The 27,556-nt window shown below is 36.7% G+C and overlaps 1 protein-coding gene across 14 annotated transcripts in view; it reads left to right on the forward strand.

Annotated features, from left to right (window-relative positions):
* DOCK3 (dedicator of cytokinesis 3) overlaps positions 1-27,556 on the forward strand; it is a 221,367-nt gene that overhangs the window by 129,951 nt on the left and 63,860 nt on the right. For all 14 annotated transcript variants that reach the window (XM_087743795.1, XM_087743802.1, XM_087743796.1 and 11 more), the window contains exons 14-22: positions 2,792-2,917; positions 12,897-13,021; positions 18,403-18,565; positions 19,059-19,165; positions 19,887-20,058; positions 20,736-20,833; positions 22,839-22,922; positions 23,276-23,376; positions 24,702-24,783. In XM_087743795.1, coding sequence (XP_087599921.1) covers positions 2,792-2,917; positions 12,897-13,021; positions 18,403-18,565; positions 19,059-19,165; positions 19,887-20,058; positions 20,736-20,833; positions 22,839-22,922; positions 23,276-23,376; positions 24,702-24,783 — 1,058 coding nt within the window. The remainder of the gene's footprint in view (positions 1-2,791; positions 2,918-12,896; positions 13,022-18,402; positions 18,566-19,058; positions 19,166-19,886; positions 20,059-20,735; positions 20,834-22,838; positions 22,923-23,275; positions 23,377-24,701; positions 24,784-27,556) is intronic.

Below are 27,556 nucleotides of genomic sequence, written 5' to 3' on the forward strand. Positions count from 1 at the left end.
TAGTTGAGGAGAATAACTGTCTTGGCAGTTTTTGCCACCTTTCAAATCCGTTTTTATTTTCCTAGTTGAAGACAGATAAATATGGAAAGTAAATCATGTCCTATCTTGTTACCTCATTTAATGATTTCTGTAGTTTGCTAGTTCAGAGATATCATTATTATTCCATTCCAAATGAACAAGCCGATAGCATACAGTTCTGCTTCATTATAGCTAGTTTTGCATTCATTACCGAGTGCCTGATTCATTGGCATACTGATGTCCAAATACTGATATTGTCTTAATTTCCCTTGTTTGAGATATTGTAGTGGAATATGCAGTTCACACTCCCATAGAAGATATTAAGCACAACAATAAGCAAATAAAACAGTTTTCAGGTTTGGAATTTACTTATATGCAAAGTTGGCCTCCTTCCCTGCTGTTCCTCCTGTTACAGTTAAGGTCATCCACCACTTATCATTAAAACATTTTCCTGAATTGTTTGTAACTTTGAAAACTTGCACTGTTTGCAGTTATTTCCAATGCCAGGTGTCTGCCTACAACTTTTTTTTTCCAAGCGTGAGCTTTTTTGAAGAGCAGAAAGGAAGGGAAATAGATAGCTTTTTACCCTTGCCTTTGGCTTTTTAAAATAATTATTTCAAATATTTCATTAAGATCTAGTGCATCTCTGGAACAGGAGGTTGAAACTTGGCAGAGGTCTTGTCCTGGTGGGAGGGGCTGTATTGCAGGCTGACATGATTTAAGCATAGGTAATACAGTTTGGGCCTCTCAGAACCTGCTCTTACAGTGAGAAAATGCTCCAGTCACAAGTGTGATTTATCCCTGAAGAAAAACTCTCTGGTGGTTTCTCTCCCCACCTTCCCAGGTCTTCTGTAAAATTAGTTCTTCAGATCTGCTGCAGGAAATAGAAAAAAAACTGGAAGGATAGACTGGGTAGAAAAAGAGGATGGGAGAGTAGATTTACAAACCTCTTGGGGAGAGCAAGAAGCTAGGCAGAAGTTTTTGGGGGTGGAGTATGTGGGAGGGTACACATAAGTAATATATGTAATACCATGCTGGACAATTACATATTCTATTACCTCTAGTGACTGATTTTTATAGATAATAGATTAATTCTGATGCTATTTGTTAAGTACTGGGTGTGTTGGGTATGGGTAGGTCTGAACTTCCAAATTTGCTCCAGTCCTTTATGCTGGAATTTTTTGAATTTATTTTCATTTGTTTGTTTTTAATAGCAAAAGAGGATATAAAATGAGCAAGTTTTTCTGTAAGTGGCAAAAATAGTCAAGACTGATTTCTAATGAACTCGTCTCCTGTGTTCTGTTAAACCTTTTGTAGCGCATGCACACACAGATGTACACTCATACATGGTATTCAAAGGGTCTGAATTTTTTCCATGGTTATAAAGCCTCTGTTTTTCCTGCAGTGCTTTGCAGCGCTCTTCTGCCTACTTAGCCCGGACAGTTGCAAGTCTCTGTTTTGGCAGCTTTTGAGTACCTACATGCTGATTGTCCAGCTGGCTGGTTGGCCTCCCTTTTCCTTCGTTTTAAGGCTTTATGTTCTTTTTTTTCATCCCAACTCCCAGTATTAATAAAGCTTATACAATCTTCATATTATCTAGATATCTACTTATTTGCCAAATTTGGCTGAAGCCAAACAACAGGCTTGAAAATTATTTCAAGGGAAGAGAACAGAAACTGGGTGGGAGGTACATGATATTACTGGTTTCATTCCCCTAGTGACCTGTCTAACAAAATGGCGACTAACTGTTGTTCGCAAAGCTAACATATTAGGCTTAGGAAATAGCAGAACATTAGGTTGGCTCATGCAAGAATATGCATACAAGGCAGTGTTTGCTTTCATATGTGTTGTTTCAGTGAGTGAACAGAGAGGATAGAAAGAAATATTGACTATCATTCACTGAATGAGATAAAGATTGTGGAAAATTATTATGTGAACGTAATTCACATTGATACCTGAAGCTGGTAATGTATGCTCAGCAGATGAAACTAAGCTTACATGGTTGAGCGTAATCCTGGCGTTTTCTGGTATCTTAATGCTTGACTTTGTAACTTTACCAATACATTTTCCTCATTTTAGGGGTGTAGTATGCTATAAATTAAAAGCAACTTGAGAAAGCAGTTGGACTGAGGTTAACTGTGTAATTATTCCTAGTCAAGCTATTCAGTTGATATATTGAACAAGGGGTCGCATTAAAAGAGCGAGTTGCTCTTTTCTTACTGTTGTTTTCTGAAGTCAGTTTGACCAGTTGGTACTCTTGAAACATGTTGAGGTACTGAAGGGAATTTCATTAAAATCAGTATTCTTGTCTGAAGTAGTTAAAGAAACAAGTGGAACAGGTACACTTTGAGATTTTTTTTTTAATGGTATTAAGTGGGATTAAAGGCGCTTTAGAGATGTTCTACGGCATTGTGTGATGTGGTCATTCAGATGGAGGTGGCACTGCTCATACATGTGTTATAACCTGCTGTATGTGAGAAACAGAAATAATGCTAAGTAGTTTACAGTAACTTGTGACATCTCTGTGAAATGAAGTATTCTGATTTTTAAAAATTGTATTTTTATGTAATATTATGCTCTTAACTGATCCCTTAAAGCAGATTTGTTTCTTCCATTTCACTTTTACATTACTCCAAGGGAGGAAAGAATTCTGTATTTATATATTTGTATTCAATTAACCATGGAGCAAAGCATTATTTTACCTGCATGCCTTGTATACACAGACATCTAATTCTTAGGTCTGAAAAAAATGAACATCTTTTTTTTTTTCCAGGACTTATAGTATCTCTTCAGCTTCTACGTGGCGACATGGAGCAGATTCGAAGGGAAAACCCCATGATCTTTAACAGAGGCGTTTCTGTTACCAGGAAGCTGGGTTTTCCAGATGTTATAATGCCAGGTAAACATAACAGCTCTAATCTTAAAATATTGGTCATTTTTTTTTCTCATACTCTTCTAGACAAGTGTCACTGCAGTGGGCACTTTACTCGAAGAAGATTAATAATAGAAGAGTTGCCTTATTTATCACTAAATGCCAATTCCAGATTCAGGGAGGCATGCTAAAACATGTTAATCAATGAACATTATAGTAATAGAAGGTGTTAAATTCACATGTATAGAAGGTGGTCTGGAAAGATTGCTTTGATATCCCCCCGCCCCAAACCCCCAAATAGATAACCCTCATGTGTGCTAAGCATAGAGATGTTTCTTTTAAAATGAATGGAGTTTCTTCTTCCAAATAATCCAAAGCCTGGAAAAAGAGTTTCTGCTTCGCCACCTTGATTTTCAGAGTTAGTATGATACTTTTGCATTGCTTGACAATACATGAGGCTGCAAATCTGGTCTGATTCTTCAGCTGGCCTTACAGACCAGCTAGTCCATGCAGCAGCTGTCTTGGCTGAAGCATTGCTGTACTTTGTTTGCCCCTTACTTCTGGAGCAGCAGCTTGAGATGCTTCTTGTTTTGGCACGCGTTGAGGTAGCCCCAGCATAGCCAAGAGTTCATTTAGGGAGGAAACCGGAACGTAGCCAGTCATGCAATCAATAGATATAAAAGCTGGCATTATACTGTCTTGATTTTTACAGTGTCATAAGAAACGGGCTTACTAATTATATTGCGTGTATAGCATTTGAAATACTACCTCATTGCTATGCATTATAGCCAAGACCAAGGATGTCTTTGCAGACATGGGAGATTTTATGAAAGCATAATGGAAAGAGTATCAGATTCTATTACTCGAAAGACTGCAGTGACACATCAGTATCAAAAGTAGTTGTAGCCCCATTATGGAGGCTCTTCAGACAGCACAATAAAAATAGGGATTAGGTGGGAAGAATTTCTAGAAACTAAAGTAAAAGGATTTAGAACAGTAAGTAAAAGGATTTAGAACAGTATGTGGTTTATTTACTAACGGACTTGAAAATAACAGTAATACAGCAGGAGAGGATGTGGGCTATAAAGCTAATTATAAATTTTAGTTTTTAGTGACCTTATAGCAGTTCCAGTCTTAACCCAAAGCAATCAAATAGAGAAAAGATTAAATATTGCATGTTGATATGCAGACAGAGCTGCTGCAAGGTGATCTACTGTAATTGAGATCACAGCTGGATGTGTCAGCTAGAATGACTAGATCACAGCTAGAAAAGTCAACGTCAAAAATAATGTTTACTTACCTGTATAAGTGAACTGATTCTCCTACAAGAATTGCTTTATTCTTCATTTTTATGTATAGAGCTGTCCCTCAAGTGCTTCAAACCGCTGACTTTAGCAAGCTTAAGGAATAGCTTTATGGCCTCAGTGTTCCCCCTAATTGTTTTTTCATTTTCTGGGCCCTAGCCTCTTCCTGCAAGCTGGCATAGTGGGCCTGTCTTCCCTGTACTTCTGCTGTTTTGGGCAATGCTTTTGTCCAGGGGTTGAAGAAGCAGGTTAGTGGTTTTCATGCGAAAAGTGCTCCTACCCTAAACTTTAAAAATTCTCTATTTATTGCAGCTAATTCAAATTTCCAAACTTACTTTCTGTCTCTAATTAAGAACTCTAGCAAAAACACTGCCTCAGTGCAAAAGATGTCCACCAAATCATAAGTCTATGATTATGATCTTTGTGATATTCAGCCTAGAGACCTTGGATGTTTAAGGAAATTAAAATCAGATTCCACAGCATATGTTTGCAGCGCTCCCATTGTAAGGCTGGCTATACATGTACAGTAATGATCTTCCCAGCTCTGGTCAGCCCATCAGTTTTTCAAATGGTATTCTTCAAAAGACAACAGTTGCTTGCTAATCTCATTTTTGTGGGAACCACAATTCTTGTTGAAGAAAACACAGAGATTTTAAGATAATCATCTATTTGGAATTGGTCTCATATATATATATAGATATGCTCAAAATACCAATTGGTACAAAGAAATGTGTGAAAGGACGACCATTCTGCTGTTAAATGTTTACTGCCTCTCTAGAGGTGCTGGACACCCAGAACTTCTTGATTCGAAGGGGGCTACAAGAAGTCTGCATATAAAGAGTTTAGATGCAAAGCTTTAGGCATTTGTATTCGGAAAAAAAATGGCTCACATTTGTGGAGAAAGGCAGTTTGTAAATGTCTTTAAGCACCAGGTAAGTAAAAGAAAGGCAACCATGGAAGTGTGAATAGACTTTCACTGTAATGATAAATTAGGACCTTGCCAGAATAGAGATGAGATGTGAAGAGAGAGGCAGCCATGAATGGTGCTCTAAACAAAGATTTTCATTATCCTGGGTATTCTCCAGGATAATGGAATCTCTGAAAAATTAGGAGATTAAAATATAATGTAACTTCACTGATGTGGTGAACAGTGTTCATTCTAATTACTTATCAATGTTTTTGGCAATGAAAATATGTTTGACATTATTCAAGCACCAGCAGGTATTTGCCCATTGTTTACTTTTAAAACAATAATCAAACTGTGATTTGAGTTTACCCAATGTCCAGGATAGAACATTTGGGTAGAGTAAGTTATCTTTCAGGTGGGTTAGCCAAGCTTTGTGAACAAGGAATGTCCAGCAATTTACTTTGTGCTTATGTTGTTACAGCCAGAATCAAAAATTCTTTTTTAGCTTTACTAGTATTGTCTAAAGTTAGAAAATATTTCATTTTTGAAAAAAACAAAACAAACAAAAAACTAACTCCGTTATATACATTAGCAGTTCTCAACCATGTCTGCTGCTTTAATTGTCTTTGTCAAACTACCTTTTCCTTGCTTTGCTTCAGAACTCTTTCTTTCTCATTAAAGACAAGGTTTCCTCTTTCAGAAAAGAGCACAGAAAGTTCATGACTTGTATTTTGCAAATGGATGCAGATTTTTTCAAGGCAGTGTGATTTAAAAATGTTTTATATGAATAAATTAATAAAGGCTAGGTCACCTAGTATTGTTAAAATATGCAGTGATCATTCTGCTGAACCAAGAAATCTATTTTTAAAAAAGTAAATGGCTCTAGCATTTCAAATGAATCTTCTTGGTCATAAGTTTTAACATTTTCACTTTCTTTTTTAATAGGAAATCCTTTCACTTGTAGACATATTAACCATTAAAATTCTGTAGTTGTATCTTTTTACACAGTTTTCTTATCCCATTTTGTTTTCTAAACAGTAGCATTAGTTCCTATATCAAGCCCGCTTTTTCCTCACTCATATGAGAAACATGAGTGGTAGCTGGTCATCATTAAGAAATAAAGTGAAACTGTTCTTTATGTGCTTATATCTTGCATGGTTATGCAGAACAAGATTAATATCCTACAAAATAACCATGCCTGTCTTCATTTCTAAAGATAAAATGTTCTTTGTTTCCTACTGTGCTGTGATCTGAGAAGAGCATCATAAAGACACTAATTATCTTTTTTTGTCCAAATCAGAAGGGATTCAGAGAAGGCACTCAGTCAAACCAGCCTCATGAAGAGGTGTGGTGGGTTTTTGTTCACTTGTGTTTTTTTTTTTCTTTTCTAAATTGCTACTGGGTTTAAGACCGTCCATCTGATCCTGACAATTTTACCTTTCCCCAGAGATAAAAGCAATGAGGCATGTGCTGCTTGCCTTTTGGATTGCAACTTTATTTGTATACAGAACTTGCTGATCAGAAATCTATTGCATAGGCATGGCGTTTGTCAGTTCCCCAAAGGACATCCCTTCCCTTCCCCATGTGCTGATAAGTATTCTGTCTTTTACTTTGATCCTCTGATGAAAAGTGCATGCTTCATCTTCTACTTGTGAGTGATGTTTCTTTCTCTTTTTTCTCTCTCCTTGTCTTCATTTCCTGGCTTCTCTCCCTTTCCTTTCCCTTTATTCTCTCCCCTTTCTTTCTGATGCAGAGATGAAGATAGTTGGGTGTAAGTTTCTGCTTTTCTGTGTAATGTCTGCTTATTGCTTGCTTTTTCCCATTTTCATATCTTTCATGGAATGCTGGGGATTGGTAAAGATAGCAAATCATGACATCATAGGGAAACTTTGGTAACAGAGAGGCGTAGACTTTGTCTTATCAGCCTCTTTTCATACCACAGTGTTTCAGACAAATTTAGTAGCTATGACAGATGAATCAGTAGCAAAGGTGAGAAACATCTCAGCATCTGTTCTGTCAGTGAGCACAAAGTCATGGCAAAAATACATTAAGAAACGGACGTGGCAAAATCCACAGCTATTCTCAGAATGCTCATGGCAAGAGAGTCAATGAGACTAAAAGACATCATTATGTAATAATTATCACCAAAAAGCGTTTACAAGGAGAATAAAAAATATTTTTGTCATTAATAAACTTGCAGAAATGGAAAGTTAAAATACTAAGCTGGAAGAGATAGGAAAAAATATATTAAAAATCAGCTCACCACTACTGAAAGGAAACTGTTTCAGGGAAATCATTGAATTTAAAAAGAGCATTGTATAAATTCTTTTCTAGACATAGAAGTTGAACAATGGATAGCAAATAATCTAGTAAATAGTTTGTTCCTTTTCCTTGAAACAATTGAGTGTTCTGTTCACCAAAAGGTAGAGGAACGTGCAAAGTTAAACTTGCATAATGTTTTCTTTATAGAAAAAAAAAAAGTTAATTTAATTTGCCATCCAGGCAGTAAATAAAAGCTCTGTTTCCCCTTGCTGCTGTAATATCACTCGCAATAACGTTAATAGGTGCACACTATAACTATTTCAGGAATATAGGCCTTAAAAAAATGAGTGACTGACGGGTGAAGGGGCAGAGAAATAAGCTGCTGCAATGGGTCTAATGTGATTCCCAGAGACTGCCTGACCATACCAGGCTTCTCAATTTTAACAGGCAAGGAGTAATACAGTGGGCAACATAGCAGGTTTTGACACCAGTGTCAGAGGTGACTTCACTGTTAAAGCAAGGGAAAATCATACAGTATGTGGCCTGTCACTCTTAGTCTTTTGAGACATGATTGAGAACAAATCCTTAATGGTTGGCCAGAGAGCGTTTGAGACGCTTCCCATACAGTGCACTTTGTCAGATTTTTCCTTTAGTCCGTTTGTTTTGAAAAAATAATGTGATGATCACAAAGCTGATTGTGGGCCTCATTCTGTTAACCTCTTCTGTGTTGAAATTACTGCGCTTCAGAAGTGGTTGCATGTTTTTCATTTGGAGAAAGTTAGAACTTAAAGTAAGGGTGTAGTATGCTGTTCGAGATCAAAATCCAATTACTGGCACCCTGCTCTTGTGCAGTGGCCTCCAAAACTACTGCAGAGAAGAGCTGTCCATCAAGGGAATGGCTGGTTTAATACGGTACTCTTGGCCAGAAAGAAGAGCAGGTACCATTGTAAAGAGCTAGAACAAATACAGCCAAAGTACATTATAACACTATCCATGAATATAAGTATTCTACATTTTATAGTTTGTCTCAAAGATTTTAGTTACTTGCTGGACTATGTCTCTTACAACGTCAAACCCTTAGTGGTTTAGATTGCTGTAACTTCACTGAAGTCCGTGGGGTGATGCAGATTTACTCTAGTTGTGGCGATCTTCACTTACATATAGGACATAAATGTATGGGTTTGTTTTGTTTTTTCTTCATAAGCCATTTTGGAAGATACTCTGTCCTTCTTGCCCATTCACACTCTGGGGGTTATTGGCACTCTTCTCTAAAATCCCAGTATTTTCAAAAAAATACTAAACTCAGTGATGTTAGAGAGTCAAGTAGACAGGATATCACAGTGTTGAGCCCTGAGTAAATAGGACCATCTCAACAATTTAACAAATACGGCCATAAATACTAATTTTTATAGATAGATTGTTTTTTATATCCTTGGCTGCTTAAATTGTAAAAGACTAAGCTTTCAGTTTAAAAAATCCAGTGAAGGTTCTCTTGATAAATACAGTTATTTTACTAAGTTACTTGAAACTAGACCTGCACATCCTGAATGTTGTGAGCTGCCGCTTTTCCCCAGCTTACAGGGGTATGTTACGTGTCCTTTACAGGTTGACAAAGTCCTAGACCATTGACCTCTTAGAAAACAAATTTGCTAGAATCAAGGTGTCAGAGACTTGTTTGCCTCTTTCTCCTGTAGGAACTTCTGTGAATTATGTAACCTTTTTTTGGACACACTATTCACGTGTATAAAACAGGGACCATTCCTGTCCTCAGTGTACAAAATCTTTTAGGATCCCTTAATAAAAAGTGTTAGATTAAATGCAGATGTTTTCTGTGAATTGTTACTACATTTCAGTTCAAGTAACTCGTTAGTCTTCTAGTGGAAAACATACAAATCTTATCAGGATATATCTCCTACTTATTCTAATAGATACTAGACAATTATTGGCCATTGGACTACTTAATGTTATTAAGTCTTGAAAATAATAAATAAGTATTTCGACGTCTTCCAGTACATTTCTTTATATTGTAAACACAAAATTGATATACAGGTTATGTTCCACCACTCCTTTTTTTCCCCATTACCATTAAAATAGTTTCAGGTGATACGAGAAAAGATTTCATTTCAATATAAGTGAACCCCCCAAAGCTATAATTTACTATAATTCAACAATTGTACATTTGACATAAGGCTTTGTAAATAGGTTAAAACAAACAAACAAAACCAAGCCTCCGTGAAGGGAGGGTAAAGGAAGAGCTGCATAACACATCAGAAAAGAATTCTTTTTTTAATATTGTGAAAAATACTATATTTCAAGACATTTCATAAAGAATTAGTAACTGCATATGTTAGAATTGCGTGTGTTTTATGCTAGAAAGCAGTTTACAGTTGGTTTTAAATTGAAAACAATTGTAGAGAGATGGGCTTTAAAACATATACCATTCTGAAAACTCATTAGGTTTTCAGTTCATCCTTGACAGCCATCTAACACAAAGAGACCTCAGCTTCAATTGTCATCCGCGGGTTTTAATCTATAAATACTTTGGCCCACTAGCCTTCTAGCACTTTTTTATTCCTGTACTAATGATAGGAGGCCACAGCTAACCCAGTTTTATAATCTGCACTGCTCTATTTGTGAAGATGTGAGGCCTAAGTGATGCAAGCTGGTGTAGCACACTCTTTTTCTCTCAAAATGCAAGAGTTACTGTCACTTCAGAGCCAGTACTGTTTGTACACAGAGGGCGTGCATTGTCCCGTTTGTTAATCAAGTTCTTTATTTATCTTTTTCTTTTCACAATGGAATTAAATATGGGAAAATCTCTATCTGCCGAGATTTTGGACTTGATATGTAGCTGTCATTCCGTGTTAGAGCTGCCAAGGATCACTTCTTGATTGCACTGATCACACTTTCTGTTTAGTGACATGGAAGCTGCACTGCGCTATCTGTTCGTGCACTTGTGTGCTGTTGTGCAGAATGTTTTCTCTAACCTTGCAATTTGCATACTCAAAATTTTTAATAAACTGCTCTGTGTTCAAGCATTTGCTCTAGTTTCTGTGCAGCCCATTAGTGCATCTGAGCTCAAACTCCTCAAAAACAGTAGCAGTTGCAGAAAAAAAATGGCTTGCGAGGACTCAGCAAGAGATATAGTTAACTAATATGTTGGAAAAAGGAGGTACTTCTTTGTAGTAAGGTTATTTTCACTGAAATAAATGGAAGTTTTTGAGTTTGTAGTTTAAACTCCAGATTTTCAAGAAACTGATGGGCTCCATACCTGATAGTTAAATGCTTTTTGTCTTTGCTAGATACGTTTACTTTCCTATTTTTGCTATATGTAATGACCTTTTCTATTTTTTTAAGATTCAATAGACAGTATTTTTACAAGAGAAGGTGAACCATTACACTTCACTAAAATACTTTTTCCCTTCTTTCTTCTTCATTTTGATCCAAATCCACTGTTTTTTAGATTTCTCTACCCCCCACCCCAAAGGCATTTTTTTTAATTAGTGAAGTAATATCCTTCGTGTTAAGTTTAATGGAAGATAAGATGCTATATATAACGAAATGCTGCCTTTAATTTAGGCTGGAAAATTATTTGCTATCTGACATTGGACTTTGTGTAGCCAGATTGTCTTCCAGAAAAGAGGTCATAAATAGGAAGCTCCAAAATGCTAATTATAGTGAGTACATTAATTTCTATTATGAGTTATAACATAAAAATTGAAACTTTTTTCCTCATTGTGCAAACTGCTAAGAAAAAAGATGGAGTCTGTTAAGCAGGAGGATTTTCAAAACAAATAGTCCCTACTTAAACTGTCTTTTGTGAGGAGTTTTGTATTTCCTTGATATTCCTATAGTCAACATATAGGTAGCTTAGCTTGATTTTGAACAGCAAGATAATTTTCTCTGTTGTTGTGGACCATGGAGTGTTGCATTTGATGACTACTCTTTGATGAGAAAAAACAGACCAAATATTTGAGGTCTTTCACCAGCCTCTGGCTGTCATCTTTTTCCCCTTAATGAACCATAGCATCTTCAGACCTCTAACTGTGAGGTGTTTCAAGCAGTCAGCTCTGTTGTGAATCCACAGTGAGAGTGAGGTTAATGGAAAAAGGAGGACATTTTGCATACAGATTTCCATTCATAAAGAGTTCCTAGCAGAAAGCACTGAATGTCAGCTAGAGAGCTGTATTTTCCATGCTTAAAAAGTTGTACTTATGTCCAGAAATAAAAATGAAAGTAAAGACAGGACTGAAAGCTTCTATTGTTTGTCCCTACAGTAGATTAAGGAACAAATTCTGTGGGGTTATAGACTTCAAGAAGAATCTGAAGTGCTGCTTTGACAGACACAAAAGGATATCCCTCACTGCCTGAAAGCAAATGCTGCCTATTTCATTGTGCTTCTGATGAATAAACAGACTTAACTGCATCAGCTTCTCCAAGTACTGGGGTGGAAGAAATCAGACATACAAGGAGTCTCTGCTTTGCTGGATAACCGTTCCATTACTTCATTATTTAGTCTTTTGAGGCTGCTTAACAAAATACTTGCCTTGAAAGAGTTTAATTTTTTATTGTTTTAATTTTTTTGTGTTTTTATATATTGCCCTTTAGTATGTTTGCCTTTGTGGCAAGTAAATAAAAAGAAGTGGTAAGTGAGGCATCATGAAATGGTGACAGTAACTAAATCTTACAGAAGAATACGTGTTACCTGCTATCCTTTTGGTGCATGCTTTAGAATTGACTGCATTAGTTTTCAAAGCAGTTTCCCAAATCAGAATCTTTTAAAAAAAAAAAAAAAAGGGAGCTAGAATCTGTCAATTTCAGGATAACAAGATGCTGAGATAGATGCTAGCATTTGTATTTCTGAATATAGCCATTTGCTCTGAAAGCTCTTGAAAATGAGGTAGTGAGAAATTGGCAAGTATCCATACTGCCCGCTTTCTTATATTCATGCATATGGATACCAGAGGGTAGCCAAAAATCTGGCAAAAAAAAAAATAATTCATAATTCCTTCTTAATCCATCTGAACTGAATTACAACGAGGTTTCCAAAAAGGCTGCTTTTATTTTTTTGTTATGATAAAAAGAAATTATGAAAATATAGAAAATACTTTAAGAGCTAACTGAACATTATTTTCTGCTGATCATCAGAAAAATACTTATTTTTCTTAAAATATATTGGAAATGGGAAGACTGATGTTAATGATGTTTTGTCAGGCTTAGCCTTATACTTCCAAATCAGCTAACTAGACAAAGTAGAAGATTTTTTTTTCCCTTCCCTGCTTACACACAGTAAAAGCAAGTATTGATTCTGAGTTCACACTTAATAAAGGCATTACTAACAATGGTCTGAGTTTATGCACTTATATTAAAATGTTCATCCTTATTAACAATTAACTTGCTGCTTGGAATGATTTGGGCATCAGCCATAGTCTTGCAGAACCAGAAAACGGTTTGCAGAATCAAAATATGTTGCACACAGGCACTGAGTCTTCCATGTTGAATTTAAGCATGTGACTCCACTCTTTTACCGTAGGTGATATACGCAATGACTTATACCTGACGTTAGAAAAGGGAGACTTTGAAAGAGGTGGGAAAAGTGTGCAGAAGAACATTGAAGTGACCATGTATGTGCTCTATGCAGATGGAGAAATCTTGAAGGTGAGTGCTTATTTCCTCTGAGCTTCAGGTGCCATCTGCTTGCTCCATGGATGTGTTCTCTTGTTTTATTGTCTCTGATGCAAGGGAAGTGCTAAACAAAAACCAGATCTTCCTTCCCCCCGCCCCCTATGTTGTTAAGCTATATATTATGATGAAGGAATTGGTCAGTTATAAATTTGAAAGAATTTGGAGCACTTCCCCTATATGGGAATAGGGGACTTGGAGAAAATATTCATAAACTGAAAAGGTTATGTAATTTCAAAATGTGATGTCAGCGACTATAGTAAAAAGAAAATTTAGAGTAACTGTAGTCAGAAAGAACTGAGGAGTATATGACAGATATCTAAAATGAAATAATGTGTGTCGTACAACATGATGAAATGTGATTACAAGGGAGACTTTTAAATCTGAGTTGTCAGAGTTATGGTACCGAATGTAGTTTTGGAAAATAAATTTGAGTAGCTGATTTCCAAGATCTTGGCTTTCACCCTGGGAGGGCTCTGTTCCAGCTGTGGATGGTGATGTTTAATGTTTTTCTTTCTTCCTCTGCTCTTAATATTATTGAAGAGAAGAAGATAAGTCAGCTTTTTGTGGGGTGGGAGGGTGTGAGGATGGAGAAGTAAATGAAAGTATTTCGACATAAACATCTATCAGAAATGGAGAAGTGGCTGCATTAAAATGTATTAATCATAACTTCCCCCTACTTTTTTTTTTTACCTCCACTGCAATAAAATGGCCTTTGTAGCCATTATCATAGAAGAGTCTGAACACCAAAGTGCTTGTGTACCAAACTCATTGCCACAGTCTGTTTTTTTTAATTGAAAGGAGAACTTTCCTTTATTACTACAATTGTTTGTGATTTCATTGAAAGAAAAGTGTATCTCTTGTAAGGAACTGGTTTGTTCTCGTTAACTGTTGCAGGAAGTTCACAATCCTTTTCTGTTTAATTGCATTAGGCGTACCTTTCAAACTGAGCGACACGTTTTTAATCGTCGCTTTCTTTCACAGCAGTCTGCCAAAGACCAATGTAGGTCTTTACCCTCTAAACTGCAGTATCAGCATCTTGAAATGCTGATGTACGTAATGGTAGCTAATTATACTGTAACTGTGGCTAATGATTAAGTATAAAAGCCATATAGTTTCTAGACATTATCAGTCTTAACTACTTCTGTGGTTTTGTTTGGGAATGGCCATTCACAGATACTAAGTTATTTTTTTCTTACCCTTGCCTGTTATTACTACTGTAACAGTACTTCAGGGCTTTACGTGGGATACTGGAACAGACATGGTACAAACAAACAAAGACTAGTAAAAGGTAGTCAGTCTGATTAGAAAAAATTCAGGTGAACATTTGTCATAAAGGAGAGACTTTCCATATAAAGGATCCTTTGTGGTTTTTAAATTTAAACTACATATTTAAAAGAAAATGTTTATACCAGTTTTTGTATTACTGCTTCTCTGTATAGTTGCAGTCAAAGCAACAAAGATCCTTGGTTTACATCAGGGAGATCTTTGGTTCATGATGTCTAATGATGCCTAAGATCCACTGTATTTCAAACACGCAGACAGTACAATTTTTCTACATAGCAAATACTCAAAGGTATAAACTATCATATCTACTGAAAAATAAGTAAAAGGGCCATCAGGGACAATAGAAGTTGAACTCTCCTTCCCTTTAATTTGAACTCCTTCTCACTGCTTAGATATGTTTGTGTTCTGTCTTAACTGCAGAATAGAACTAGAAAAATAACATATAAAACTGAATATCAGTTGAACTGAATATAGAGGCATAGTTCAAAAGTGCTAAATGACAGTTTGAAGGAATAATCACATGCACATAAGAGAAAGAAGCAGCTACTTAGAATTGAGTTTGCAAACTAATCACATCTCCTCTTTTTTCATCACTGCTGTAGTTTTTACGTGATGTAAAAATTCTGCAAATTCATCTACTAAAGTTAAAGCGAATGAGACAGCCATCTGGAATTACTTAGCGGGTTAACTTACCATTGAACAGTAACGTCCTTGTAGAAGACAGTTGACCCTACCAAGTGTATATGGCTGCTCTAAGTCTACAGAAATGCCCTGAAAATTGTAAGGATTCAGCTCCTTAAACTGTAGATTTCCAGTTTGTCTCAACTTTTAGAATGCAGATTTTGGTTGTAAAATACAGGCAAATTTTGTGCTCAAAATATTCCCAAGCTTCAGGTGAAAAGCCCCAAGAACAAAGCGCTCCATCAGTTCTAACCATCCCACCTGTGCAATGGGTTTTGGGAAGTCCAGGTATCCATTTGTCTAAAACTCAACACAGGTCCATTAGTCTGGGTTATTTCAGTATGCCACTAAATGGGTACTGGTTTACCTTTTATATTAAGAATTTAGTTTTAAGCCCTTGATGGCTTATTGTTCACTGCAACCATCTGGTTTAGGTAATCGTTGGTATGGACACCTAGAGCAGCGTGTGATGACCTGCCGTTTTCTATTAGGAGGGAGCTGGTTTCACCCAAAGACAGACTATAATTACATTCCTAGATCAAGCAGCTGTAAAGAGACTGCTAGATCAGGACTTTCATTTCAGTCATTCAGCATAATCTAAAAGAAAACACTGAAGACCGCAACAAGAGGAGTCTAATATAATGTTTAAGAATAAGGTGTGTGTTGGATAGGGGTTGGTGCAGTAGTGATGAAGAGAATTGCTTTGTTTGGGTTCCCTGTCCCCTGAATGATCACTTGCGTGACCTGAGGTAGCTTTGAAAGTTTAGCTATTTTCTTTCTTCTATTTCATTTGACTAATTATGACATTAATTTATTAACTTTCAGTAGGTGATACAGTAGAGAAGCTAATAAAAAACTCCAAGCTTACAATAGTATGGGCAGAACACTGGAAGTTCACTCACTGACCCCAAAGCACGACTGTTCTTGGTCGAAATACCCTTTACTGTTCCTGACCTATGGCCTTTCCAAAGCAGAGGCTGCCAAATGAGAAAGTGTGTGCTGAGTTACACAGTAGGGAAATTGCCACAATATTTTCATCTAATATTAGAATAAAATCTCTAAACTTTTCCTGAACAGCAGCACAATCAAAATCTGAAATATGCCTTTGTGAAGACTTTAGCAGAACCATACGCAGCGTTAATGAGAATATTTTGTCTGTCTCAAATCCTTATTGCTGTTGAGTATATCTTGGTCCAGAAATAGTCCTATTGAAAGCAGTGAAATTATTCCCAGAATACAGTGCTGTTCAAAATGAAAATGAGTATTTCCTTTTTAAAATGGTCTTACACAATTGTTGGTATCTTTCAGTATATTCTGAAAAATAAAAAGCCTTGACACACTTCTCACTTATTCTTCTTTCTGTTCCAGTAGCAGGAATATCTTACTAATTGCAAGGCATACCTTAAACGATAAAATTATTACCTGGTACTTTGTCTAGCTTAGCTTCCCTTGCTTGCCTCTGCCCTCTAATTCACCTACATATTTGGGTCTCATGGTAACTAGGTGTAGAGAGACTAGTTTCGTGTTTATATTTTGCAGATCACAATTCAGAATTAAAGATGAAACAATCCTCCCTCCTCAGATTGTAGATTGTAGTATAAATGCATAGAAACTAAGTTAACAACCAGCAGGAAAGACTCTTCACCTATTCATCTATTTAAAGTTGATAGCATGAAACAGCATTCAAAGACTGACCATTTGTCTGAACAAGGCAGGTAATTTTTTGAGGCAACAGAAAAAAGCTCACATTAAAATTTTAATTTTTACTGTACCTTATAGAAGAAATACAAACACTATTTTACTTTCTCCTAAGAACCTAATGCTGAATGAGGTTTTGGAATTGCTGCGTTGAAGCCCAACAAGTTACTGTTACTACAAAATATAACTGGGATATTGCAGGCATTCTGTTTTTTAGTACTGCCACCACTACTCTCACTCCAACTTGTTAATATCTGCAACAGTTAATTCTTGTTGCTGTATTTTAAAAAATCACCTTTATGCCGGGATTGTGGCACATACCATATGGTTACTAAGACTTGAGAGGACTGAGTTTTGTGAGTATATGCTAAAGTCACTCAGTTTGGATTAGAGCCTTTGCAATGAATCTCTGCCCAGGGAGGCTGTTCTTGCATGGAATCCCAAAATTCCAGAGAACTTTTCTTTCTTTTTGGGCTCCTTCACAAATTCTTAGCTTTCTTGAAGCCAGAAGAATATTACCACAGGCCGAACTAACTGAGTCTGGTTAATGGGATATACTTAACTTGATAGTCCCTTGTTTACAGATGAAAAAATCAAATCAACATCGTCGGTATTTTCTTGGGGTAGAATTTAGAGATGCCTTGGGGAAATGACCAGTAGTTCTTCTTGTCACGATACTATTCCACGTGGGGTGTTTTTATGTCAGAATTTATATTGCATGTGTCGTCTGGGTCTGCTTAGCTTCTGTTTCTTCCTGGATTCGTTATCCTTAGAGATGCTAAAAGTGAAGAACCTCTAAGCTGTCTTTTTTCTGCATGGTTTTTATAAGGTATCACATCTTTTGGGTCTCTATAAGTGCTAGGTCTAGAACATCGGTGAGTGCTTATATAAAAAAATGTGCTTTCTGCTCTATGTCTTCATTACAAAGGACCTTTCATTGTCCTTATTTCAGGACTTCAGTATTTCTCCTAACTTCCTTTGCTCATGTTCTGACTAAGGATTTCTATATTTCCTAAATAATACCAATTCATGTTTTTCTTCATCTGTATTTTGAGAATACATAGATCGGTCAAGATCTCTGAGCTTTTTATATCTGAAAGCAGAAATTTAGATCCCATTATATTTTTAGGTGATAACTATTCAACAGAAACTCTCGGCTTACCACTAATGAAGTAACTTAATCAGAATTTTCTGGTATACTCGGTGAGGCTGGATGGTTGTAGTTTAAACAGACCGACGTTTTTAAGAGCTTGAAAAGTTCAGGTATCACTTCTGAACTGAGATACTGAAGCAGAAATCTGATTAAATTATGTTTTCAGAAAAGTCTTACTACAAGTGATGGTCCCATTAGGTCCTTTTTTTTTTTGACTCATATATTTGGACTTACGTGTTTATTGTATCTATTCTATGCTTGATAGAAAACTTAGCTTAAATAATAACTTAAATAACAACTTAAGATACTGGAATTCATCCAGTATGATAGGTCTCCTAGTTCATCCTTTGACCTAGAACACAGTTTAAAGATCTCTTCAAAAATTTTGCATTTCATTGTGTCTGAGTTTCTGCTTCTGACTCTTCCTTTATGTCTACAGGAAGATATGAATTGTATAAAGGTTATCACCATGTAATAAAATGACTCATCTGTAGTGATGTGATGTCTTTTAATCTTAAATTGTTGTCTTTTGTTCCAGGACTGCATCAGCCTGGGCTCAGGAGAGCCAAGCAGGAGTGCATACCACTCTTTTGTCCTTTACCACAACAACAGCCCTCGATGGGGGGAAATCATCAAGTTGCCCATCCCTATCGACAGGTTCCGTGGGTCTCACCTCCGGTTTGAGTTCAGACATTGCTCCAGTGAGTGCAAAATACAACCAAGAGAAATCCAAAAAAGCTGAGGTCTTTCCATTGTCAAGTTATGTTTAGATGAGGCTGTTACTGGGTGGAAAGCAGGAAAGGGGTGCCAACTTAAAATACAGCGAAGGTGTACTGCTAATTAGCTCGTTGCTACATTTATTAAACAGCACATTAAAGACATTGTGAACAATCAGTGCAGGGCAAAACATTTTGTAGATGTTCTCCCCTGCTGTTCTTTTGCTGTTTTTTTCTGTAGAATGTTTTCTTTACAGCATGTACATTTTCTGGTTTAGTATGATGTAAATGTTTGTGTTTGTTTTGAGGCTTGTTGATCATTTGCATACAATTAGACATAATATATTATATGTTGTTTCTTATGTAACCTGCATGCTTTTTGTTAGGCATGCAGAGAAGTTAGTAAGTAACCTTGTGCTATATATGGACAGACAGAATATGTACAAATATGATTCCGTATTTCTATCTCTTGCTACAGCAAAAGACAAGGGAGAAAAGAAGCTCTTTGGTTTTGCATTCACTCCATTGATGAGAGATGATGGCACTACCTTGTCGGATGATATCCATGAGCTTTATGTTTATAAGGTACCAATTCTTCTCTGTAGACTTTTCACCTACTCATCTCTGCTTCAGTTTAAATAAGTAATGGTCATTACATTATCTTTTCCTCCCCCTTCATTAGAAGTATGTGAGGAATAGATTAATAGTAGTTTCAAAATTTTATAAATTCCAGGTGACACAACTAGGTATGGATACAGCCTGCTATTGTAGGTACAGCTCACCTTTTCCCTTCAGATAATGATGATTTGTCATCTGTTAATCCTGTCCATTTTCAATTCAAACATAGTAGTGTTTATGAGCATTCAGCAGTTTAACCAGCCTATGGCATTACTCTGTACCTTTGTTATGAAATTATGCTGTACTTCAAATGCATGATGTGACAATGCTACAGCTTGGCAACCCTGCAGCAAGGGGTTTGGGGGGGGTTGTTTGGTTTTTTTTCCTTTCTGCTGATTTACCTTGGTTTATTTCTTCAGTGTGATTTTCAGACAGCAGCACTAAGTTGTACAGTTGGAAGATTGTGATAAGTTCTAAACAGTCAGTGGTTAGGAGACCATGCTTTCTAGAGCTGGGTCTGTTTTGTGTATGTACAGGCCCTGAAGGTGGTAAGCACAGCTTTTTCCTAGAAGTGTTTTTGTGCACCCAAAAGATCAATAAAAGAACTGTTAGGCAATTGCTGTCAGGGTGTGAGTATGTGGAATGAGACAGAGTAGGTACAACTCCATTTCTTGTCCTGTACCTGCAGTGTGATGAGAACAGCACATTTAACAATCACGCACTGTACCTGGGGCTGCCTTGCTGCAAAGAGGACTACAATGGCTGCCCCAACATCCCTTCCAGCCTCATTTTCCAGCGCAGCACCAAAGAGACCTTTTCAGTCTCCACACAGCTTTCCTCTACCAAACTGACCCAGAATGGTAAGTAGCTGATCCTTCAAAATCGCCCAGGGCAACAGGGATTATGAAAAAGAGAGAGAAGATGGGTATGCTTGCGCTCTCTTTATTTTACTAAAATACTCTTTTGTTACAATTTCTTTATATGTAGGCTTTTTTTTTTATTAACACTATTGAAATGAGCAGAAACTGTTTTTTGGAGGAAATAAGGATATTGACAGATGGCAGAGAAATTACAGACATTACTCTAAGTGCAAGGGAAGAGTAATATGTTAAAGCAAAGTTAATTTTCATTAAATGATTGAAGAACAAAAAATTCAATGTTAGCACTTCTACACAATCCAAAGTCTGTGTTGTTCGGCTTTTACAGAGTTACTAACTAAATAAAAATTTGTTATGGCAATGTCCCTGAAGCATGGGAAGACAAAAGTGGATTGTCCACAGTGCAGTGTCAAGTCACATAGGGAAAAATGCAGTCTTTACTCTTTTTGAAGTACTTTACCATTCCTCTATTCATTTCTTTGTTAGTAGTATTGGACTTACTCCGTATTTTCCTTCTTGTTTTCCCTTTTTTTTTTTTTCGAGAAGTGTGAACTGCAACAAGAGCAGAAGTGTAACATGTAATGAATGTCTGGTGGGTCTGGGGTTGCCGTTCTTCCCTCTGCGTATGGATTCTAGCTCTTTCTCTCACTGTTCTGCAGTGGATTTGCTTGCCCTACTGAAATGGAAAGCTTACCCAGATCGTGTGATGGATATTCTAGGAAGACTGAGACATGTCAGTGGCGAGGAAATTGTTAAGGTACAACATGAAATAACAGTCTTTGGATGTATCTGTGACAGCAAGTGAATTCAGACCTGCAATACGCTTCTGAATGTTCCCTCTTATTGTACTTTTTGATTCATTCTGTGAATTCTCAGGGTGTATGAATTGGGATTTTATTTTGAAATGAAACTGAACAGGAAGGTACACTCCAAAAATTAATGGATAGTTAGTCCTTGGGATCAAAATAGAGCTAATCCTTAGTAAAATTCCCTCATCCACATGTGCTGCAAGTATCAGGTCCTCAGCACCAATTGTCCCACTCTGCAGGCCCACTCCTGTTGAGCCGCACTGCTTGCTGATGTAGACGTAGCCACTGGGAGTGGTGTTTTGTGCAGGCTTACCTGTTCCAACAGGATTTTCTAAAGGACATTCTCTGAAATTGTGTGAGTGTGGTTGGTCATTTCTACGGTGAAGAAAACACAGCTGACTCAGAAAACTTGGCCTTTTCAAACAGCTAGTAGAGTTGATCTGTATTTCTATTTTGTAAATATGTTCCAAACATCTGTTTAGAGGAGAAAGAAATGTGAAACCTTGAAAGTTACGTTTTGCTCAATGGCCAATGAACCATCCTGCAAACCCATTTTCCTGTCCCAGCACTGTGAAGTGGAGCTGTTGCCTAGAGCACCAGTCGCTCTCTAGCGTGTCTAACCTATCAGTAATCTCCAATCTGATAATTTTGTCACTTTTTGTAACCACTGCTGCTCTACGTGCCAGTCCTTTGTGTGACCTGAACTTTCTTAGGTCAAAGGAACTTCAAAATACGTTTGAATACTTGTGGTCTCAGCAAGAACAAAGTGCGTTCCAGATATCCCTCTGATAATCTTAGGTGTGCTGAGAACTCTCCCTAGAATTTATTTCTATAAATCTAGAAGTAAAAGGAGATTATTTGTAACGGCAAACAACCAAAGAGAAGAAACCAAAAAGAAATCCCAACACTTAATTAGTAGTTTATGATTAAAGGCACTTCACTGTAACTCATTTGAATGTTGCCATATCTTGAATGTTAATCTTCATGATAACTTTGTAACAGTAACAGAAGAGGACAATACCCCATTTATACTGGAATTCTTCAAGAATGTTTTGTACCCTTAGTTTGCAGGGCAGTACAAGTATCTGTTTTCTATAGAGAAAAGCATAAAAAGATATGGATTAAATTATTCCAAGGGGAGAAGTAATTGATTCCCTCCCTAAATCAGCTGCCATTTGGCATTGGGATATGAAGAACACAATGCAATAATTCAGAAAAAAAAATTATCCTTTCAGAGACTTCATAAATTGTTATATTTTATTTCTTGTTTTCCACGTCAGAAATTTAATTAGAATAGATTAAGCAGTCATGAGAGAATGTGCAGTTGACTTGATCTTTAGCATTCTTCTTCACAGTCATCCATTCTGAGGACTGTGCTTTCAGGAAAGAAAATCACTGAGTTGTCAGAATTCAGGAAGCCGCAGTGTTACAAATGAAAGAAACAAATGGCAGTATGTAACTTGACCCAGTTAATGCTTGTTATAAAAGCTTTACTTTCTGTCATATAACAAAAGTTTTCAATATTAAACATAATTTGGAGCACCAGTTAATGTGCTTCCAAGTCTTGAATTTGATGACGAACAGCATCTGATGCACTCTAATGATATCAGAATGAAAGTAAGTTGTTTTGCCACTGTTGTTAGGCAGCACTTTTAGTCAGCTTACAGTGAAAGGAACACTCAGTTATATTTACAAATCAGGCATGCGGTACATATTTCTTCTTTTCTGTTTTTCTGTCATTTTTGTTTAGAAACATTCCTTTTAAAAAGAAAAATTCTTCTTAGTAAAACAAATGAAAGTCTATCGCAGCATATGGATGAACCTGAAATGGTTTGTCCTTGGCAAGTGTTTCACAAAGATATCAACATGTATGAAATAATTAAAGTGGGGGGAAATAACCTCCTTTTGAATGCAATTGAATTTGAAATTCTTTGTTTATTCATGTCATTTTAGTTCCTACAAGATATTCTTGACACGTTGTTTGTAGTCTTGGATGACAACACAGAAAAGTATGGTCTGTTGGTCTTTCAGTCTTTGGTAAGCTGCTGAATTGTTACTTTTCTTTATCTCATGGTCAGTGAGTTTTAAGTTTCTTATTATCATGTTGCTAGTATTTTACTTCCATGAAATATGAAATATTCAGCTGGATCCAGCCTTATGTTTTCTGTAATATCTTGGGTGAGGAGGGCAGGATAGGCTCAACAGATGGAGTACAGCAATATTTGTTGTCACTTGGGAGAAGCAAACAATAACATCTGATAACACAACTACCGACTGTTTAAAGAAACTCATGTAGTTCATTGTTCCTCAGCTTGTGTAACTTGTTTAGACAAACCTAGCAACATTGTGCAGTTTCCTTTAGTACGGGTTCGCTTTTTCATCTCCCACAGGTATTCATCATAAATCTGCTGCGTGACAGCAAGTATTTTCATTTTCGACCTGTGATGGACACTTACATTCAGAAGCACTTTGCAGGAGCACTGGCTTACAAGTAGGTTTTGTTATCCATCACTTCAAGAGATGGTGTTAGCAAGCTTTTGAATGATGTCACCATCAGAATCATAACCTTCATGTTAGCAGTGGTTTTCAAAAGTACAACTACTCAGATGAAAGTTTTCCAGCACAGTTGTAGAGAAAAGCTGCTGAAAATCACCGGTGGCTAAGAATGAGCAGACTTTGGAATTTTTCTTGCCTTTCTGAACTTACTGAATCTTACTTTCTTTTTTTTTAACTGAAGAGGGACTGTCACTCAGCAACAGCTCGTTATCAGTCTGTACTAATGAGCTATCAAGAGCATATATGTTTCTTGTCATAAGGATGTTGGGATATAAGACTTGTGTGAAAGCTTAAAGAACTAATTGTAATTTCCTCTTCCAAAGTAGACAGGCATTCACATAAGAAGATGTTCTATTTGATTACAGTAAATGTATAATTTCAGTAGATCAGAAACTTAATTTTCACTGTCAGTTTGAAGATTCTGCCTTATTTTCTAGTATTCTTTTTTGCGTTTTGCATCGGAGAATAAGACAGATTTTTGAAAGCAGTAACAGTTATCACTCAGGGTGTTGTTTTTCCTTTCTTTTAGACCATTTCTTTTGTATATTTAAGCATATTTTATCTTTGGCCACAATAAACTGTTAAAAACAGCTTATAATTGGTTTTGATTGTTTTAAGCCACTCACATTTTAGTGTAATTTAAAGAAATATATTAAAAATATTCTGTCAATGACAGGTAAAAAACTGTAGATACTATACAACACTAGAAGGCATAGTCATGTTTAGAGGGTAAAAAGGTGTTCTACTTTCTGTTAATTGTCACCTCTTTCAGACAAAACAAATTATTTTTGGTAGTCTGATGTCTGAAATATAACATGTTTTTAATACAACTCTTAAGTTAGTCCAAATGGTATTGTATACTTAGGAAAACAGATGCATGTATTTTCTTTGTGATCTTAGTTTCTAAAAACTTCTTACTTAGAGGAGATCTGGAATTTCTTAAAAAGAGTATGTTTTGGTCTTAGAACTATATTGCATGCCTTTATCAAAGCTATCTCTTTAATAACATCTTTCTGATGTTCTCCTAGAGTTCCTCATGGTCCAAGTCAACTACAGAGAAGAATTTTTTTCTGGTTTTGAAACTTAAATAAACATATATATTATGTAAATTCAGTAGCTAGGACAGCTATAGCTGACCACTAAAATGGAGTGAAATGAGATATTTTATACATTTCTCCCTAAAACCAAAATGTTTGTTGCCTCACTAATTTTAAAATAGTGCTGAAGGTTCCTCTTCTTTTCACCGTTTGTTGTATTCAGAGAACTGATCCGATGTTTGAAGTGGTACATGGACCGTTCAGCTGAGCTTGTACGCCAAGACCACATCCAGGAAGCAATGAGAGTATGTATTCAATGGAAGTATTTGTGTGTCTGTTCCGTCTGTGACTACAAACGGGCTGGGGAAGCTGTAAGTAAAATCAAGGGTAGTCTTGACACTGACTTCTTTTTTTAACCAGATTTTTTTTTTTAATATATTTGGCCAAAATTTTAATTTTAGGGGGAGATTCACTCTTGTGCAGAAAAAAATGGAAGAATTATGTCTCCTGAAGTCCTTTCGAAGCCCTGTGGAGAACTTGAGTGGGACTTAGATGGAGTATAAGTGCGCTGGCCATTTATATATATGGTCTACACCTTGCACTTCAAGAAGCGGTTATTTTGAATGTATTAGGCACGGGTGCTGTGGATCAAAGATATACTTTTTATTTCCGGCTGTGGCACAGCTTCATTGTATTATTGGTTGAAGTTCTGGAGTATTTTATGAAGCAGATAAATGAGCCTTTAACTGGATGGAAATTCTAACTGTCATTGCACAGGACCTGAATCGCAGTTCCATGATGAGAGTATGATCTCCCAGCAAGGCACAGCTTTCTAGTAGTGTGTGAAACAAAGGGAGTATTTCTGGTGCTATACTACAGAGAAATCAGAGAATAAATAAAATATTCATTTTACCACGTGTAAGTGTAAAACAGAAAGATAGTGTGTCAAGTACATAAATACAAGAGTCCAAAATTTGCAGGAAGATATTTTCCTTTGAGTGAATGTCCATCTGTGCCTTCTTACTCTAAGTAGGCTTATGTCCAAACATTTGAGTCTGGGCACTTTTAGAACTAGTAGCAGTGGCAGAGAGTAGCACTTTCTTTTTCTCAGTCTCTCATGTCAGTACAAATGGGTGAAGCATCTCACAGGTGAAGTGCACACACACACACATACATACACTACTCCTTTAATTTCTGGCAACCGTTTGGGAAAGTCAGAGGTTGTTCCATGTAAATGTGTTTATGCTTGTGTCTTGGTGTACGTTTCAGACTTTATTATGGCTTTTTCTTTCTTCTTGTGGTATTTTTGTTCTTTGTTTTGCCTCCTTCAGTCTAATTTAGTCAGTATTTTTGAGGAAGTAATTTTTATTTTTTGAGAATCCTTGTTCAGTTTGAATGGTATGGCATCACCGCCATCAAGTAGCTTTCAAGATCCCCTGTTTAGATCATATCCTGAGACTTACAAGGGCATTATACCAGTGTTTACTTTGTCTTTTGTATTTATTTACATACTTAGAAACTTCTTTGTAGTACTTTTCAACCACAGATTCATAGGGAATGGTAAAAATGGGGCAAAGATGTCTTTTCAAGAAATTATCAACTTTCTCATTCTTTTTGTTTCCATCCTTATCCTTCTTTTTTTTTCTGAATTACAAAGAAACCTATTAAAATCATGAGATGAGAGGAGGATCTCTAGCTGGAATGACTTCTAGGTTTTCTGCCCCCTCAAACCACTTGTTAGTGCTATATGCAATGCAGCAAGTAGAGATGTATGATATTGTCCCTATGCAATCTGCTTTTTTTGAACCTCATAGTAGTCCTCTTCAGAAATATTAAAAATACGAATGCTGGAATGTCTTTCAGAAGCTTGGTTATTCAACATACTGTTTGTGAATAAGGTACATTATTTCAAGGATTTCAAGGCAGCTCTTTGCTTGCTGGGAATCTCAAGGGCTTGCCTAGAAAGTAGCTGAGTCCATGAGTGTGAGGTCAATTTGAAGACTTGACAGCCCAAGCCGTTCCAAGCACAGGAATTATAATTACCACCAGAGTTTCTGCAGATCTGACAGCGCGTCCTCTACACTGACACTGCTGTCACATCTTACTCACACAGTTGCCTTTGCAGCTGTATCTTGGAGGCCCAAATTAAGGTCTTTATCTTCTTCCATTAGAGGGAAGTGTTTCATTTCCTTCTTTTTTTCTAGATTTTATTTCAGGCATTTGGAGCGAGTTTGTACCGAAACCATTATCATTGCTAATGTGTCACTACTAGTACTATATTCTACTGTTAGGAATTTCTGTGGCCTTGGATGTCTTCACTTGCATTAGTAGTTCTTCAACTGAGAAAACAGTATAGCTCTCTATCCCCTTTTCCCTGAATTAGCTGTTAAATGTACTACCCTAAAGCAGGTGTTGAAATATCTTTGTGCTCTTTTTTGGCTCTTGACTACACAAGTACATTGATGATGGCTATGCAGGTGTCCCATAGGATTCTGGTTTTTGACCTTGGCATTAGCAAGTGGTGCTCTAGACTATTTCTAAAATTACTTACCTTCCTCAAGACTGCTCTTAATTCTCAAAAAACTTCTATGAAACCTAGAGAAACTATAACCAAAAGGATGTCTCTAGACATCTAGACACGTACTAGAGCACATGGCATCATGTTCCTTTATTATGCCCTACAACAAGCTCCATATAAGCTGCATCCAGATACAGCTGCCTGTGCCTCCCTGGAGAGTTCTGTAACAACGTGTCCATGTATGGCTCCGCAGACAATTTTACTTTCTCTACTAGTCATGGCAAAACTTAGGAATTGTCTCCAGGAGATGTCCTTTCAGCTTCAGTTATCCTCCAGTAGTAGAATCACAGGTGGTTTTTGTCTACGTTGAGGAACCCACTGAAAAAGCAAGACCTGTGCTTCCTCAGGAATTCACATCTTCATATTGGTGTTCTGGAGCTGAACCGCACAGAACATGCATCAAATGTTTTCTAGAGACTTCGAGGTACTGCATACCATTACTATAGGGCTTTGCATGAATCAGTGAGACGGAAAGGGTCAGTCTTTCCAGTTCGTTTCTT

The sequence above is a fragment of the Nipponia nippon genome, unplaced genomic scaffold (genome assembly GCF_047370975.1).
Source record: "Nipponia nippon isolate SJK-2023a ecotype South Korea unplaced genomic scaffold, ASM4737097v1 scaffold_9, whole genome shotgun sequence".
In the NCBI taxonomy this organism is placed as follows: Eukaryota; Metazoa; Chordata; class Aves; order Pelecaniformes; family Threskiornithidae; genus Nipponia; species Nipponia nippon.